The sequence below is a fragment of the Magallana gigas genome, chromosome 1 (assembly GCF_963853765.1).
Source record: "Magallana gigas chromosome 1, xbMagGiga1.1, whole genome shotgun sequence".
NCBI classification, from domain to species: Eukaryota; Metazoa; Mollusca; class Bivalvia; order Ostreida; family Ostreidae; genus Magallana; species Magallana gigas.
In genome coordinates this window covers 45,632,413-45,647,197 of record NC_088853.1, presented here as the reverse complement: position 1 = coordinate 45,647,197, position 14,785 = coordinate 45,632,413, and the positions used below count along the sequence as shown (strand labels likewise).

Here is a 14,785-nt window from a genome sequence, read left to right as displayed (position 1 = left end):
ACGGCACTGACCTGCTACAGGTCTATACCCATCATCGCTAGCCAAGGGTGACGATCCAAGGTGTTAGAGAAACACTGTGGATCGTCACCCTTGGCTAGCGAAGATGGTCTATACCATATACTATTTATTGTTTGTTGAGATTTTCAAGATTGATTTTAATATATGAAAATAAAGTTATGTACTTAATTCTTGTTTTCAGGTAGATTGATACACATATTAGAATTTAAACCATTTACACGACAAAACGCGTGAAATTTCTTTCTAGGAAAATGTCGTGCATAAGGGTTGTTCACGTAAAAGTCAGAAGATTTTAATGTGGATTATCATTTGAATTCAGTCATGACTTTGTTATCATAAGGATACATTGATGTCTGCATGCATTAACAGTTAAGTTGAAATAAAACGGAATCAACAGATGTATGTATGCTCCAGACAAGCGATCTCGGTCTGACAGACAGACTGTTCACTATACGGCGCCCGCAGCACGGGGTGCTAAATAATACATTAAATCCTTCTCCGAGCCTTAAACTTAAAAGAGCATAGATCTACAGTGCGGGTGCTTATCCTGGTGTTGGTGGTGCTTAGTGAATGAAGTGATTTAATCCCCTGGGTTGGAACACCAGTCCATTGCAGATTAACTCCCAGCATACATTGGTACCAATATTCAGCTGGGTAGACTAAGACTATGTAGATACTGTACCATGTCTTAAGGTACAACATACAACATCAAGTGACTAGTGACCACAGCGAGGCTTGAACAGTTACTTTTGGGTTACTTCTGTCTAACTAAACACCATGACTACTGAGCCATGTGTCTCACAATTTGATTATTTGAACTACTTAAACAGCTGTTGAAACCAAAAAAATAATTTTCATTTTTCAAGTGCACTATACCCTCTGTTTAATTTACACATACTACATGTAATATATTGATACATGTACATTTAAAAGTACTTGGAATTGCACCAGGTATATCTATTTTTAAAAACAAATTATTTCCGCTCAAATACATGCAAAATTAATACTACTAGCTAGCACATGTATTGGGAAAGTGGTTAACTATACAAATATACATCTTTTGAATACCTGGTACATGTACTAACAAGCAAGCTTAAAGCAATTATATGAGATGCACAAAATTTATTACAAAAAAATCATTACAAATAAGCCTTAATAGCAGTGCTTGCAAGTTATCCATTTAAACACAACATTTTAATACACAATAAAAAGCACAAAACTTTAAACTTTTCACAAAACTTTACATAAAACTTCAGTTCAATAAATTCATGGCCCATGCTTTAGAATCCAGTGGTCCATCTGCAAAGGAGAAGCAAATTAGTTACAATAATAATTTGACTCAAAATATTTAAACATAGACATTATACTAACTAGACTTTGACCCGTGCGTGCACGGGTTGACATTGCATATCGGACACTTACGAATAGGTACATCTACACAGTTTATTATTGAAATTTGCATAACAAAGCTATAAGCCTACAATAATGGTATTAATTTCACTACACTTTCCCTAGTTTGGTAAATCTAACTGTGTCTCGGGAAAGGCACTCCCCACAGTTAGAATGCCTCCGTTATACCCGTAATGTAGCAGAAAATTGCAGAATCGCTCCGGAACGATTATGGAGAAAGTTAATGAAGTTGCCTTGAAAATAACAGTCAAATTCATCACAACAAACCTTTTTCAGACTGCAAATACCTTTTATCTAAAAGATTTAATCCACAGAATGGAAGAATTCAACACCTTTTCACCAACGTACACGTATTTTCTTTGTATAACTGGGTCCGTAGGACATTATTCATTTTTACGATAAAACATATTCTATCTTCACTCTAACAAATATAGTGTAACTTTTTCGCATGTAATCAAATATTTTTTGTCATCACGAAGACAAAAGTAATTAAGTACTTACATGTACTTGAAATGTATATTTGTTATTTTATACTTTCTCTCATAAGAAATCATTAATATATATGAACAGAATATATAGCAAAAGTCCAATGAAAATTTACCCGAATATGTATTATCATTTCTGAGTTTATTCATGCAGATGTGATATTGTGGAAACGTAAACTAAAGATCCCGTTAGCGTGAATGTATTGCGCAAGCGCAAGATTGTAAAATCCAAAAAATCCAAGTGATTTCCGGGAATTTTTGAGGAATTTTCGTTGATTATTAATTAGCGAAGCTTAACTGAGAAAAAATAAAAACAAATTGGTAATCTTCAAGTACCAATTATGTTTAAAATATATAAAACAAAAGACAGTATTCTTCCGATTTCTCGGTATTAAAGACAAAAAATTCGAGTCTATTATTTTAATATAGTAGTATAGATATTGACTGGGGTTGAGGGCAACATTGATCGTATTTAGCCCCCCGAGAGACGAAATATATTGCCAGACGAGAAGCTAATATATTCAATGTTGCCCGAAAACTCAGTCAACATTAGTTTTGTTAAATGAAGCAACAAACCAAAATTTAAGAAAGGATTTGAAAACAGCTAGATTGTCATACTTTTCTCAGCTCAACATAGATCAAATTCATGAATTCAATTTAGCCCAAAGTTCATTTCAAAAATATTGTCAGCATCAAACGTTTACTGGTGATATTCCGCCGCCCATAGAAATTAAGTTACAGATGCTCTACCTGATTTTACTTCACTGTAATTCGCAAATCCTTATATCCGTTATGATAGCAAACCGTCGCATTGCGCGTCCGTTGTTTACTTGCCTTGACTGATATCGATTGTCTATTATGATGTCACCTTGTTTTGGAGTCGCAAAGAGCTATTCATGTCACCATTTACGAATCAAAAAATCCGAAGGGAATTAATTGAAATAGAGGGAATATTCTCTAGACATTCCTAGCCGGTCAATATATTTCGGACGAGCTTATATATAACAATTGTTGACTATTCGTCTATATAGAGTTATATAGTGAGAATATACTTCTGAATATAACAATAACCATTAATTAATAAAAGAAGTTTTTGGATTAATTTACAGATAATTGTATTAAAATCTAACATGACTGCAAAAACATTTGTAAGCATTACTTGTTGGCATCCACATTGTAGATTTCCATGGTATCCATGAAGTCTGATACTTGGCCAACATTGAGAGTTCCATACCCCCCAGACAAGTGAATGCTGCCATTCTCTGTAGTGGCTGAGGCTCCAGTCCTTGGCTCTGGCAAGGACTTCACATAGAACCAGCAGTTGGTTTTTGGGTTGTAACATTCAACCCTGGTTAGAACCCTGGAAAATTAAATTTCGGTATAACATCGTACACATACATGTTGCATTTACATGCATTCATGTTTTGTACCAACAATTAACGACATACATGTACAGACATAAACAATATGCCAACTGCACTTACCGGCCCCTTTTACCAATGCCTCCAATAGCATATATCATTCCATCCAGGAGGCATAGTGTGTGGTCCATACGAGCAACATTCATAGGAGCGAGGGAGGTCCATTGCTTGGTTTCATAGCTGTATGCCTTGACTTTCTTGGAGGGGCTTCCATCATGCCCAGGTCCACCTATACAAATGAATTAAGAATTTCATTTTGCAATGAGATCCCTTTCTTGTTAACAATGGCACTGCTTTTTTGCGATATCACTTATAAATAAAAAATTATTGAATGCACAAAAATTAGATTGTACATAGTTTTCTTTGAATCTTTTTTTAAATCGCTAAAACTAAAAAGACTGACATATCTCTAAAAATGTTGCACATTTTCCCCATTTTAGCAAATTTTGTGGCACAAGAAAAACCCTGCATACAGTCAAAATTTGTTTGTTCTATCAGTAAGTGAATTTCAGTAAACCAATCTACCGGTATGTGTCAGATTAGACATAGTGTCAACATACTGAATCAGGATTGATGATTGATATTCAGGTTAAAAGATAACATTGGATTAAAACAGATTAACATTTGATCAGACTGGTCTGCTACATTGATATGCTTCACTGTATTCATCATAACAAGAAGTCAAAATGAAATTCAATAAAGACCACATCTAAAATTGAAATAAAAACTAAGAATTTCAGTGACTCTATATTTCCCTCTCTGTAAACACTTACCAATCAAGAACCACTGGGAGCCTCCCCACACCATGGCCTTTTTCCGGAGCTGGTCACTCTCGTCCGAGAGTTTTCCCTCCTGATTGGTCTGCTCCCAATCTCTCTTTTCCACCTCCCTTTTCTTTTTCTTACGGGTAGACTTGCTTGGGTCCCTCTTCCTATCTTTGTGGATTTGTCCAAATCTCTCTCCCATTCCTAGATCCAAGCTATGGAGAATGCGCCTGTCTTGCCCTTGTTTGCCTTGCATCTCCTTATCATGATGATCTGGAGAAATGTTTTGCTTCTCTCTAGCAAGTATTTCCTTTTGGATTCTCTGATGCTCTCCAGAATCACCCAACATGCTGCAATCTCTGGCCACTTTATAAAAAAAGAAATATTCAGGATTACAATCTAATTGCAACCACTGTAACATATGATGATATACAGTTGAACTTCGATATCTCGAACACTGATATCTCTAACACAATGGATATGTCGAAGTGATTTGTAAGTCCCAACCACTTATTTTTGTTGTATTTTACCCCGGATATCTCGAAGTTTTTAAACTGAGTCCCATCTAGTTCGAGATAACAAAGTTTGACTGTATATATTGATTGATAAAAGTCTTTTAACATGGGCTAATGGACTTAGTAAATGGTAATAATTACAACTCTTATGTAACTTATGAAACAAAGAAAGCATAATCTTCGAATCCTGAAAACATTATTGGACTGAATTAAGGTAAGGTTTGCGGTTACAGGGAGATAACTCACACATTTTCATTGTGATGTAACACCAACTACCCTTTATTTCAGTTATGATGTCAAAATTTATATGACGTCATAATTGATTTCAGTTTTTTTTATTTCGCGGGGTTTTTTAGTTTCAATGAAAAAATAAGAGGACACAAGCATTTTATCAATTTCCACGAAAACGAAATCCGCATCATATGGTTTTGAATAGTGTTTTAGAAACATCAGATTACACATATTCTAAGATACGTTTTTCCTGAAGATTATATCGGTGGACTTGGAAAGGTTTCAAATAAGATGTTTTTGTTTACATAATAGTTGTCCAAAATTAAGACTTTTGTTGCGTTTTATTCTATTTTTAGATAGTTCATCAGAAATTAATAAAAGTGAATCATGATATTAATAGTGATATTATTTTCGAACATTTTAAGCATAAATAACCCCCATAATAGTCACATATAAAATGTACATATTTTCACGAAATTGTTTACATTTCATCAAAATGAAAATTGGAAATCATGAACTTTGACCTTTTGTAGTTATAAAACGGGACGGGCAAAATTCATTTGAATTTCATGAGAAAAAAGACTTTAGTATAGTGAACAAAATGGTATGTAACTTTGGTACAACCTCTAAAAAATGCAAGCCGCAAACCTTACCTTAAGGACCACATATTATGTGTATATAATTGCTCAAAATTTAGAAATACAGATCTGCAATATTGGTTACATTTGGAATTGCTGTATTGTTCAATGATGGGAAATTTGGAAATGGTTGAGGAGCTTGCGCTGTGCAAGTAGGCGTGCGTGTTGAAATCTCGGGCCATGTCCTCTGACATGCGACATATTTCAACCTCAACATCAGGGTCCTCCTGTTCATCAACCTGCTCAGTGCTAGAATGATTCTGTAAAAGCAGGAAGGGGAAGGAAGGAAAAGATAAAGATGAGAAGAAATAGAACAGTTAGGAGTAAGCTAAAAAAAAGAGAGTAGATTAGAGTAGAATTTAGTAACAAAAATAAATTTTAGTAAAGCATGCAAATGTTTTATAAAGAAGTGAGGTACATACCTATGTGGATGAATACATGCCTAATACAAATACAGTATGAACTTGTCTTCAGAAAAAAAAACCATTGCTAATTAACACTAAAAAAAACAGTTTAAAATAACAAATTCATTAGTTCAAGTTAATTGAATCTCAACTACAAAACGACCTTGAGGTACTATGAGGAAACTCACGAATTATGAAACCTCCCGCTAAGAAAATATCGAACTTGAAGTATTTCTCTATTAAAAAAAATAAGGGATGCTTCTTTTTTCTTATAGTGACATTGAACTAGCACAAATGACCAAAGCTCAAGTCAGGACATATACAGGTAACAAGCAATCTTTGTGACAAATTTTAGTGTCTAATCACAAATTTTGCACTTTTCCTGCCAGTGACCTTGACTTTTCTCAAATGACCTTGGGTCAAGGTCATGACACACCCTTTGGGTTATAAGCAATGTTTTAGTGAAGTAAGAACTTCCAACGTTTCCCCATAAAAAAATGATATGGACCAGGCATGAATTTTGCACAGACAGACAAGGTGATTCCTATATACCCTCCCTATCACCCCCAAACTTTGTTTGCAGGGGGGGAGGGAGAATAATTTAGTTGTTAACACCCAACTATAGTATAACTCACACTGATATAGCTGGCTACACTAGTAGCACTGTTGGTGTGGCTGCGAGGGGTAGGAATTTGGAGATCCAGGGGGTCTTCTCCACCCAGAGACAAGGAAGTCTGAATCCTGTAAACATATATATAATGACAGAATTCAAAACATGCAAAACAATTCACACATAATTAATATGAAGACAGCAACTATTTCATAAAAACGCAGATGGTCTTTGCATATTAATTCAATTAAGTTCAGGAGACAAATTAATTAACAGTGATCCCTAAAGAAATCCAGGAGTTTTCAAGCTTGTTATGTTGTAGGATTGTATAGTCTATTTCACTTAATAATTTTAATAGCTCTGAAATATACAGAGGATACACTACCCCCCCCCCCCATCCCCCATCTACAGACTGAAATAAAATGACATTGGTAACATTTCGTTGTGAGTGTATATAATTAGGCCATCCTTAAAAAAATGTTTGGAATTGCTGATTTGATGTCTCTTGACCCAGGAAGGAGGAAGGAAATTTATTTTTTTATTTTTTAAACTTGAAGTTTAACCACTGGTAATTAAAAATTGGTAAAAAACAAAAAAAATCTCACTATAAAAACATGTATTCATTGTTTGCTAATAAAATTTTATAGCAGGGGGTATTTCAATGAGTTGGGAGGCAATTTCAAACAAACAATAATTTTATTTTGGCCTTACCAATTTGCCAAGGTGATGTCCATTATCACCTGGTGGTAGTCTCTCAGCATAGGACAGATTTTGAAACAGGAGAAAAGCTGCTCTCCAGTTAGCAATGGGAATCTGACGCATCCCATTATCTTTTCGATATAGTCTGCTCCAATATGCTTAAGGAGATCCACGGCTGTCAAGAAAACCTCCATCTCTGAATCCACATTCAGACCGTCATCGGAGAGAATCAGGCAGACAGTCTCTACATCCAAGCATAGGAAGTCTTTGGTTTTTCTCCAGGTCATGAAGTTTTTGCACAGCAGTTGCATGATAGTTTTGCACATTGGGATGTTCTTGTTTCTCCTCATTACTGGTAGTAAATTAAGAAGTTCTGCATTGCTAATATTTTTCAATCCGTCAATGCAACGCTTTGAAAGTGTTTCAACTTCAAATATCTCTGACAACTTCAGGATGTCAGGTATAAATTTCAAATTTTTAACCTCAATGTGACCTGTATATAAGAAGTTAATGAAGATTTCCAAGGCAGCAGGTTCAACATTCTTCACCCTGATTATCTTTGGGGTGACAGGATCAGAGGAAAATTCCTTCGCTTCAAAAACTTCCTTAAAAAGTGTACTCTGTGATGCCAGTACAACTTTGTGCACTGGAATGAGGAGCTCTCCCACTTGAAAGGAGACATCACATATCTTCTTCTGCTTGTAAATATCATGTAGGTAAGAACCAACTCCCTCATAATGGGAGATGGTTCCAGTCATCCCACTGCTTCTACCCCCAGATTCTATGGTGGATCGTGGTCCCTGGCTAGAGACTTCATGGGCTAGGGAGCCCTCCAAGGAAGAGGCCCTACTGGGAGCACTGGCCTCCTCAATTAAAGACACATGAGAACTATGCCCACTGTAAGTGGTGTCACTCGGTGAGGTTGGAGAATTGTTGCTGTTTCTATTCTCTGTAATTAGACAAGGGTAAGCCAAGTAAAAGGAGATTGGTACAGCACGTAGCATCATTTTGAAGAGGGGGGGGGGGGACTCATTTACTTTCCAAAATCCTGAAATCCTAATCCGTTTGGGAGTAGGGGGGGGGAGTAGTATCTAATTTCACTGTTTATTCCCCCCCCCCCCCCCCCCCCCCGATGCTATGTGCCTGTAGTACATGGGACTTCAAAGGAGATTTTCAATGCTTATATAAAGAATTATCATCTTTTTTTTAAACAACAGAACAGCAGTTAATGTAGTTAAAGAAATAATACTTGTATACAAAGCTATCAGAATTGTGATTAACCTCATGAGCAGCCGGCTGCCGCTCTGCTGAACAAGTGAACATGCTTGTGGTATTTACCCTCCCCATATGACCTATGTATTTCTTGTTTGAGAGGCTCTACCATCAAGATGTAATGTGGATACATTCAAACTAAAGTCTGTCCCAAGATATTTATGCTGCACATTTCGACGTTTTTTTAATAAAAATACACTTACCTGTGAAAGAAGTGCAATTGAAATAGTTTAAAGGGATATTTTCCAAAATAATTTCATTGACACATTATCATCTTTCACTCGGAAAAATTCACAGGAACGAAAACAGATTCCTTACGGAGATTTATAATGGGGAATGTTTACATCTTTTCTCCATTCGGAATACACTCGGAATACATCGCGCAATATTTCAACGTTATCATCCGGGCTTGCTGCAATGCAAAATCTCCGTAGACATCACATTTTTTAGCATTGTATTGAAACCTGATAAGCTAAAAGGGGCGTTTTGACTGAGAAATCTTGGAAATTTTTCATACTTTTGAATGAACATCGTTTGAATCCTGAGGTATTTATAAATATCAAACAATTAAGCCAAACGTGAATCCAAAATATCTTGGGACAGAGTATAAGAAAGCTTCTACTTTTATAGTCATAATTAGCCTATGACTATTATATTGTTGCTGTCAAAGTTTTGGTTTACACAAGTATTGTTCATTCACAGAGATTTGTGAATTTATTTTTTAAATACCTGACCAGTAACATAACATACATACAAAATATTGGTATCAAAACAAAACACAATGAAATAAAAACCATAGAGGGATGCAGCAAGCAGGAACTATCACAATAATATTCATCACATCTGAGAATACATTTTGTAGTTTTTTATCGTATCTCGTTATTACATGTAATATAACAAAAGAGACTTACCCATTGGTGGAGAGCTGTTACGTGATGGTAACGTATTAATCCAGGAATAAACATATGGAGTCTGCAAATGCAGCCCACTCAAGGCTGCACTTTCCATAATTCTCGAATTCTCTTCAAATTGAAAAATCTAGTTCGATGCTTGATAAGAATTCCCAAACTGATGAAACAATAAATGCTGAGTACACAAGATCCTCTATACGATGACAAAAGGCTACTACACACTGATTGCAGATTGTGAGAATACCAGCGTTGCAAATATGCAGCTAGCTTCCACAGTAACTAAGGAAGTTTGATATCTGCCCGCGCAGAAACTTATTTATAACACAAAAGATGCGCGTGCGCAGTAGAAAGCTTAGAATAGTCTGGTTCTCGCCCCCAACACTGCGTTTCACTTTAAACCTTTAGTTTTGAAGTGCAATGCAGAGAAAGAGACGGGAACCAGATTATCGATTATAGCTTGTCATGTCCTTGAGATGTCGTTTGTTAAAAAAAGCGGAATATCAAAGAAAAGTACTCTATAGAACATTCTATTTGGTTGAATTCAGGTATGTAAACAGTATCGTTTTGAAATAAATTAAAAGTATCAGTTTTTTCAAATAAATAATAAAATTAGGGGCTTGTATAACGTTACATAGAAAAAAAGCATCGTTAAAAAATGGGTACGTCGGACAAAAATAAAAGCCACCTTTATTAATTAACGATGTTTTTAGCCCACTTGTTAATGATTATTTTTTACACCAAACCCCTTTGGGTGATCATGAGGTTCAATTTTTTTGTACATGTACTGTAGAAATTCATTATTGCACATCGCGTTAAGTTTGTCTCTAAAAATTGAAGTAGAAGGAGGAAATGAAAAAGTAGCAGGGGATCTGGGGGTCTTGCTTATAGCTCCATTGTGTTTGAAATGCAATAATAGCCGGGTAATTAAGGCAATATAGGCGGGGGAATTCCCCGCCTTCCGGGTCTTAGAGACAACCGGTTTGTTCCCGTTTTGCACACATTTGAAAATTAGGTATCGAAAAAATGTGTGCGAAACGGGAATTTGACAAGGTGAGATAATTGCTTAATTGCTATAGTCTTTATCACAATTCCTGTGAGGGCTATCGACAATAAGATAAATAAAACATATGTACTCCCAATACATATTTACACCTATTTTATGTTACAATATGAATTGCATAAAAGCACATTTACATAACAATTGACCTGCATGTTTTTGATTTCAGTTCAAACATTACTACAGTAATCTAGTCATGAACAATTTCATTAATTTATTTAAACAAGAAAGATTATTGCAAAAATGTTGGATATGAAATGCTTTGTTTAACTTGCTGTCTATAGGAAGTACATATACATGTATACATGTTTGACTTTGGAAAGAAAATGTATTTTTATATTCAATTATAATTGCTTTTGCTGACATAAAGGGAGGAAATGTGTCTAGTGAAAACGCTGCAAAATATTTCTCATTTATGCTGTGGCTTGAATAATCGAAGAAAATAGACAAAGTTTATGATGGTATGATGATAAATCGGCAATTTTATATGCTTCAAAAACTGTAAAACCTATCAAATGAAGACCTAAACCTTCTTCAGATTGAAGTATATCAATTCAATATTCAGATTATTATGTTTGTTAGAATTGTTTGTGCTCCATGTATTTAGCTACTGGTTTGAAAAAAAACCCAGAAAATGTACCGCAATATAAACTAAAGCGGTGACGTCACAAGAACTTATGGAATCAATATGAAAATTATTAGTTTTGTCGGAAATTTTTGTGCTTCATGTACATGTATTTAGCTACTGATTTGAAAAATCAGAAAGTGACCTAGCTGCAATTATAAAATGTAATTTATACTAAAGCGGTTATGTCATAAGAACTACTGTCAAAGCTGCTACTTCGAAGATTGAAATATTTTGTGATAAAGATCTGTTTTTCTTTTCATAATATTCTTTCTGTTGATACCAACCAACCAATTATAAACATGCATTTTACATATTTCGCAACCAAGTTGTAAAAAGAGACACGGAGTACCCCATCATATTCACAACGTCTTGACCTGACTGGAAATTTAAGACTAAAAATATCATTATCTTTATTTTATCAAATGAAATAATGGTGATAGTTATTAGTTGTTAGACCTAAAACACAACAAAATACGTATCTATATTCTTCATGTTTCATCGTAAAGGCGCTGATAAAACACAGGTAAAAATCCAGGTAAAATATTTGACTGAAAGCAGACTATAATTGCTATCACAACACAATTCACACCTATTGTTCTATACTCAATTATCAAATGTGTGCAAAACGGGAACACACCGAGACAACCATTTATTATTTATTATTTAAATAAGTTGTAAATAACTTTATAAAATATGTTTTACGGTGCGACCGTTGGGGCGAGCACAGCATGTGATCAAACAATGAATTATGATAAATCAATAATAATAAAATTAACAAGGTAAAATTTAAATGAAGATAAAACCTTTCCAGTAAATTTTCATTATTCATATATAGTTTATAAGATTTGTTATAATTTATTTATTTATAAGTAGAAGTAGTTTAATCTCAGATACAATGTTGTTGAATGATAAAGATTTTGATATACAAATATTCATTGCACTGTATCTTCTTTTTTAAAGTGATTGTAACGTCAGTTATTCCCCCTTTTTTTGCAGAAGACATTTTTTCGTAAACGTTCATATAAAACTTGACTCATCATAGGCCCCCCCCCCCATGTTAAAAAAATAATAATTCATTTTTTTTTTAATTTACACATAGAAAATCGACTTAATATCATGAATTTGCCCCCTCCACTTTTTAACAAAAAAATTGTTGTTTTTTTTTAAGTTACGCTTAAAAATATTTGCTTATCATATTGAAAGAACATGGTGGCCCCCCCCCCCCCCCCCCCCTCCTCTCGCATGTAATAAATTGAAGTGAAAATAAAGAAACCATTGAAATGCTAAACTGCTAAAGAGGTGAAGGGTTAGAATTTTCATGATTTTTTTTCGTTTTGCTCGCAAAGATTTTTTGGATGAGGCTGCCATCCACCCACCCCCCTTTTTAAAAAAAAAAAGCGATGCTACGTGTACGTTTCAGGAAATTACCGTAATTAAGGCTATAGTGAATAAAACAAATGTGAGCATTCATCCAAATGAGTGCAATTTACAACTGTTTCCTGTATCTGAAGAAATGTCCTTATTCTTCAGCTGTTCTTTAGCTTAGCCTTTGCAAGATTTTGAGAGGATTTCATTTTAGCAGATTTACAATAACTTCAACAAATCAAAGGCGATTATTTAAAATAGAGGGAATGTTCTCAAGATATTATTCCTAGCCGGTCAATATCAACAAAATATTGACCGGTCAATATTTTTCGGACGAGCTAATATTACAATTATTGACTATTCGTCTATATAGAGTTATATAGTGAGAATATACTACTGAATATAACAAAGAGTTTTATGGTAAAATTATTGGTACTCTTTCCACAATAATTAAAGACCCCCTGATTTTTTGTTTTTACTTGTATGTAATTGGTAAATTCAAGTAAAGATGAATACTTTTATTAGCCTTTTTCATGATTATATTCAAATAAAGGTTGTATATTTGTTTGTTTGTTTTATTATTTTTTTGCATTGCCATTGAAATTGTTTAGTCTTTTTAGATTGAAATTTGAATATAACAATGTCAATTTATATTTCAGCAGGTCATGATTGTAGAGGGAATCTGCAGCTGGACCAGCAAAGTAATTAGGACCAAATGCCAAACCTTATACATGTTCTTCTCTGCCATCCTTGAAGAGGATCGACAAGTTCCATAGTCTTCTCATCTATTCTATTCATGTCGGACAACATCTGGATTTCAATTTGCAATTCCAGGAAAGTTTCACCTTCCCTCCATGATACATCACAGATTTTTTTAAAGACTTACAGGAAAACACATTCCCTCGTTTGATTATGGGTGTTGGTCAGTGGTCAGTTCTACAGTCAGGAACTAGAAGAGCTGTTCTCAAGTTACCAGTGGAAAGCCGACACATCCCATTATCTTCTTTATGTACTTCTCCAGTTAGTTGTGGAAAGTGGACACATCCCATCATCTTCTCAATGTACTTTTCCTTCTCATCTGCTACAAGATGGCTAATGAGATCAACTGCCGTCATGAAAACGTCCATCTCCGATTCAATATTTAGACTGTCATCAGACAAGCTGTTTCCTGCCGTCATGAAAACGTCCATCTCCATTTCAACATTTAGACTGTCATCAGACAAGCTGTTTCTATGTCTAAGCCCAGGAAATCTTTGCTTTTTATCCAAGGCAAGCCATGAACTGTTTACCAAGCAGTTTCAGTGTCCAAGCCAAGGAAATCTTCACTCTTCCTCCAAACCATAATTTTTTTCACTAAATCTAAGGACCATTTCCATGATACTTGAATTGGCATATCTGAATATACGTGTTTGCTTGTCTTCATTATGAGCAGAATCTTCAGGAGTTCTGCATTGTCAAGGATTTTACTTCCTCGTAGCACAGCATAGTTTTCCTATTTTAAAGTCACTGCTAAATTGAGCAGATGTCTGGTCTAACTGAGATCTAATGTCATTTCATTAACAATACATGTATATGTGTTGAGTATACAAAAAAATTACGAAGACAATTTTCCAATTATTCCTTCATCCCATAATTATGTTACATTCTTTTGATAAAACTTTATATCATGATGTAGTTTCATCATTATTGCTTACGCACAGAATTTATTAAATTAAATATATTTATTGTACGACATATCTTGACCATGAAACATAAATTAATGTATGTTGCAATGACTGCAATTCTAATGTCTTTGCATGCACTCTTTGTTTTCCATTAATAATTTGTTAGGGGAGAAGCATCCATCGAAAATAAACAAGACCTGTTATTAAAAAATAAAAATTAATGAAGTTTAATATGCTGATCCATTGATGTTTTATACATGAACTGAGGCTGAGCTTACCAAATAGAATTACTGGTATTTGGTCGTCATATTTGGACTATTTTGTATGTAGAATCTCTCTTTTAGACATTTCTCTCTAATAACTGTAATCTACCATGCCCACAGGGCCCAAAATTGTAAATAAACTAATATTATTGTTATAAATCATTATTATATGCGAGTTACTCAAATAAAATTAACAAATGTGGTGTTGTCTTCTTTCCATATTGTAATTTTCGGGCTACCAATTCTTACGTTCAGGCAAGTCAGAAATTCAGGCATGTGGATTAATTGAAATTTTAATGTCTACCCCTGTTGTTCAAGATATTGTCGTTCAAACGTCAGGTTGATTTATGTTGAATTATGGGAAAAAAAAAAACTGGCATTCTTATACCTAGCGACGCCAAAGTAGTTTATTCAGATTACTATGTAAAAC

General features: G+C 34.6%; 1 protein-coding gene and 1 long non-coding RNA gene across 2 annotated transcripts; one reads left to right on the top strand and one right to left on the bottom strand.

Moving 5' to 3' along the window:
- Nucleotides 1-1,120: 1,120 nt before the first annotated feature.
- LOC117688190 (actin-binding protein IPP-like) lies at nucleotides 1,121-9,637 on the bottom strand. The gene is made up of 8 exons (XM_034465966.2): nucleotides 9,379-9,637; nucleotides 7,208-8,144; nucleotides 6,522-6,627; nucleotides 5,568-5,742; nucleotides 4,108-4,464; nucleotides 3,398-3,563; nucleotides 3,073-3,273; nucleotides 1,121-1,317 (listed from the first exon to the last, which is right to left on the bottom strand). The coding sequence occupies exons 1-8, from the start codon at nucleotides 9,473-9,475 to the stop codon at nucleotides 1,299-1,301; spliced, it is 2,058 nt and encodes a 685-aa protein (XP_034321857.2). The 5' UTR covers nucleotides 9,476-9,637; the 3' UTR covers nucleotides 1,121-1,298.
- An 86-nt stretch (nucleotides 9,638-9,723) lies between these two features.
- LOC117688195 (uncharacterized) lies at nucleotides 9,724-14,557 on the top strand. The gene is made up of 2 exons (XR_004600927.2): nucleotides 9,724-9,923; nucleotides 13,088-14,557. It is a non-coding gene; the product is annotated as an uncharacterized lncRNA (long non-coding RNA).
- Nucleotides 14,558-14,785: the final 228 nt, after the last annotated feature.

Bases quoted from the DNA above. Each gene is read 5' to 3' on its own strand.
- LOC117688190 (XM_034465966.2), bottom strand. From the start codon at position 9,475: ATGGAAAGTGCAGCCTTGAGTGGGCTGCATTTGCAGACTCCATATGTT. The intron at 8,145-9,378 runs GTAAGTCTCTTT...GTCTAATTACAG, and splicing joins TAACAGCTCTCCACCAATGG to AGAATAGAAACAGCAACAAT. The intron at 3,564-4,107 runs GTAAGTGTTTAC...TCATTTGTATAG, and splicing joins CTCCCAGTGGTTCTTGATTG to GTGGACCTGGGCATGATGGA.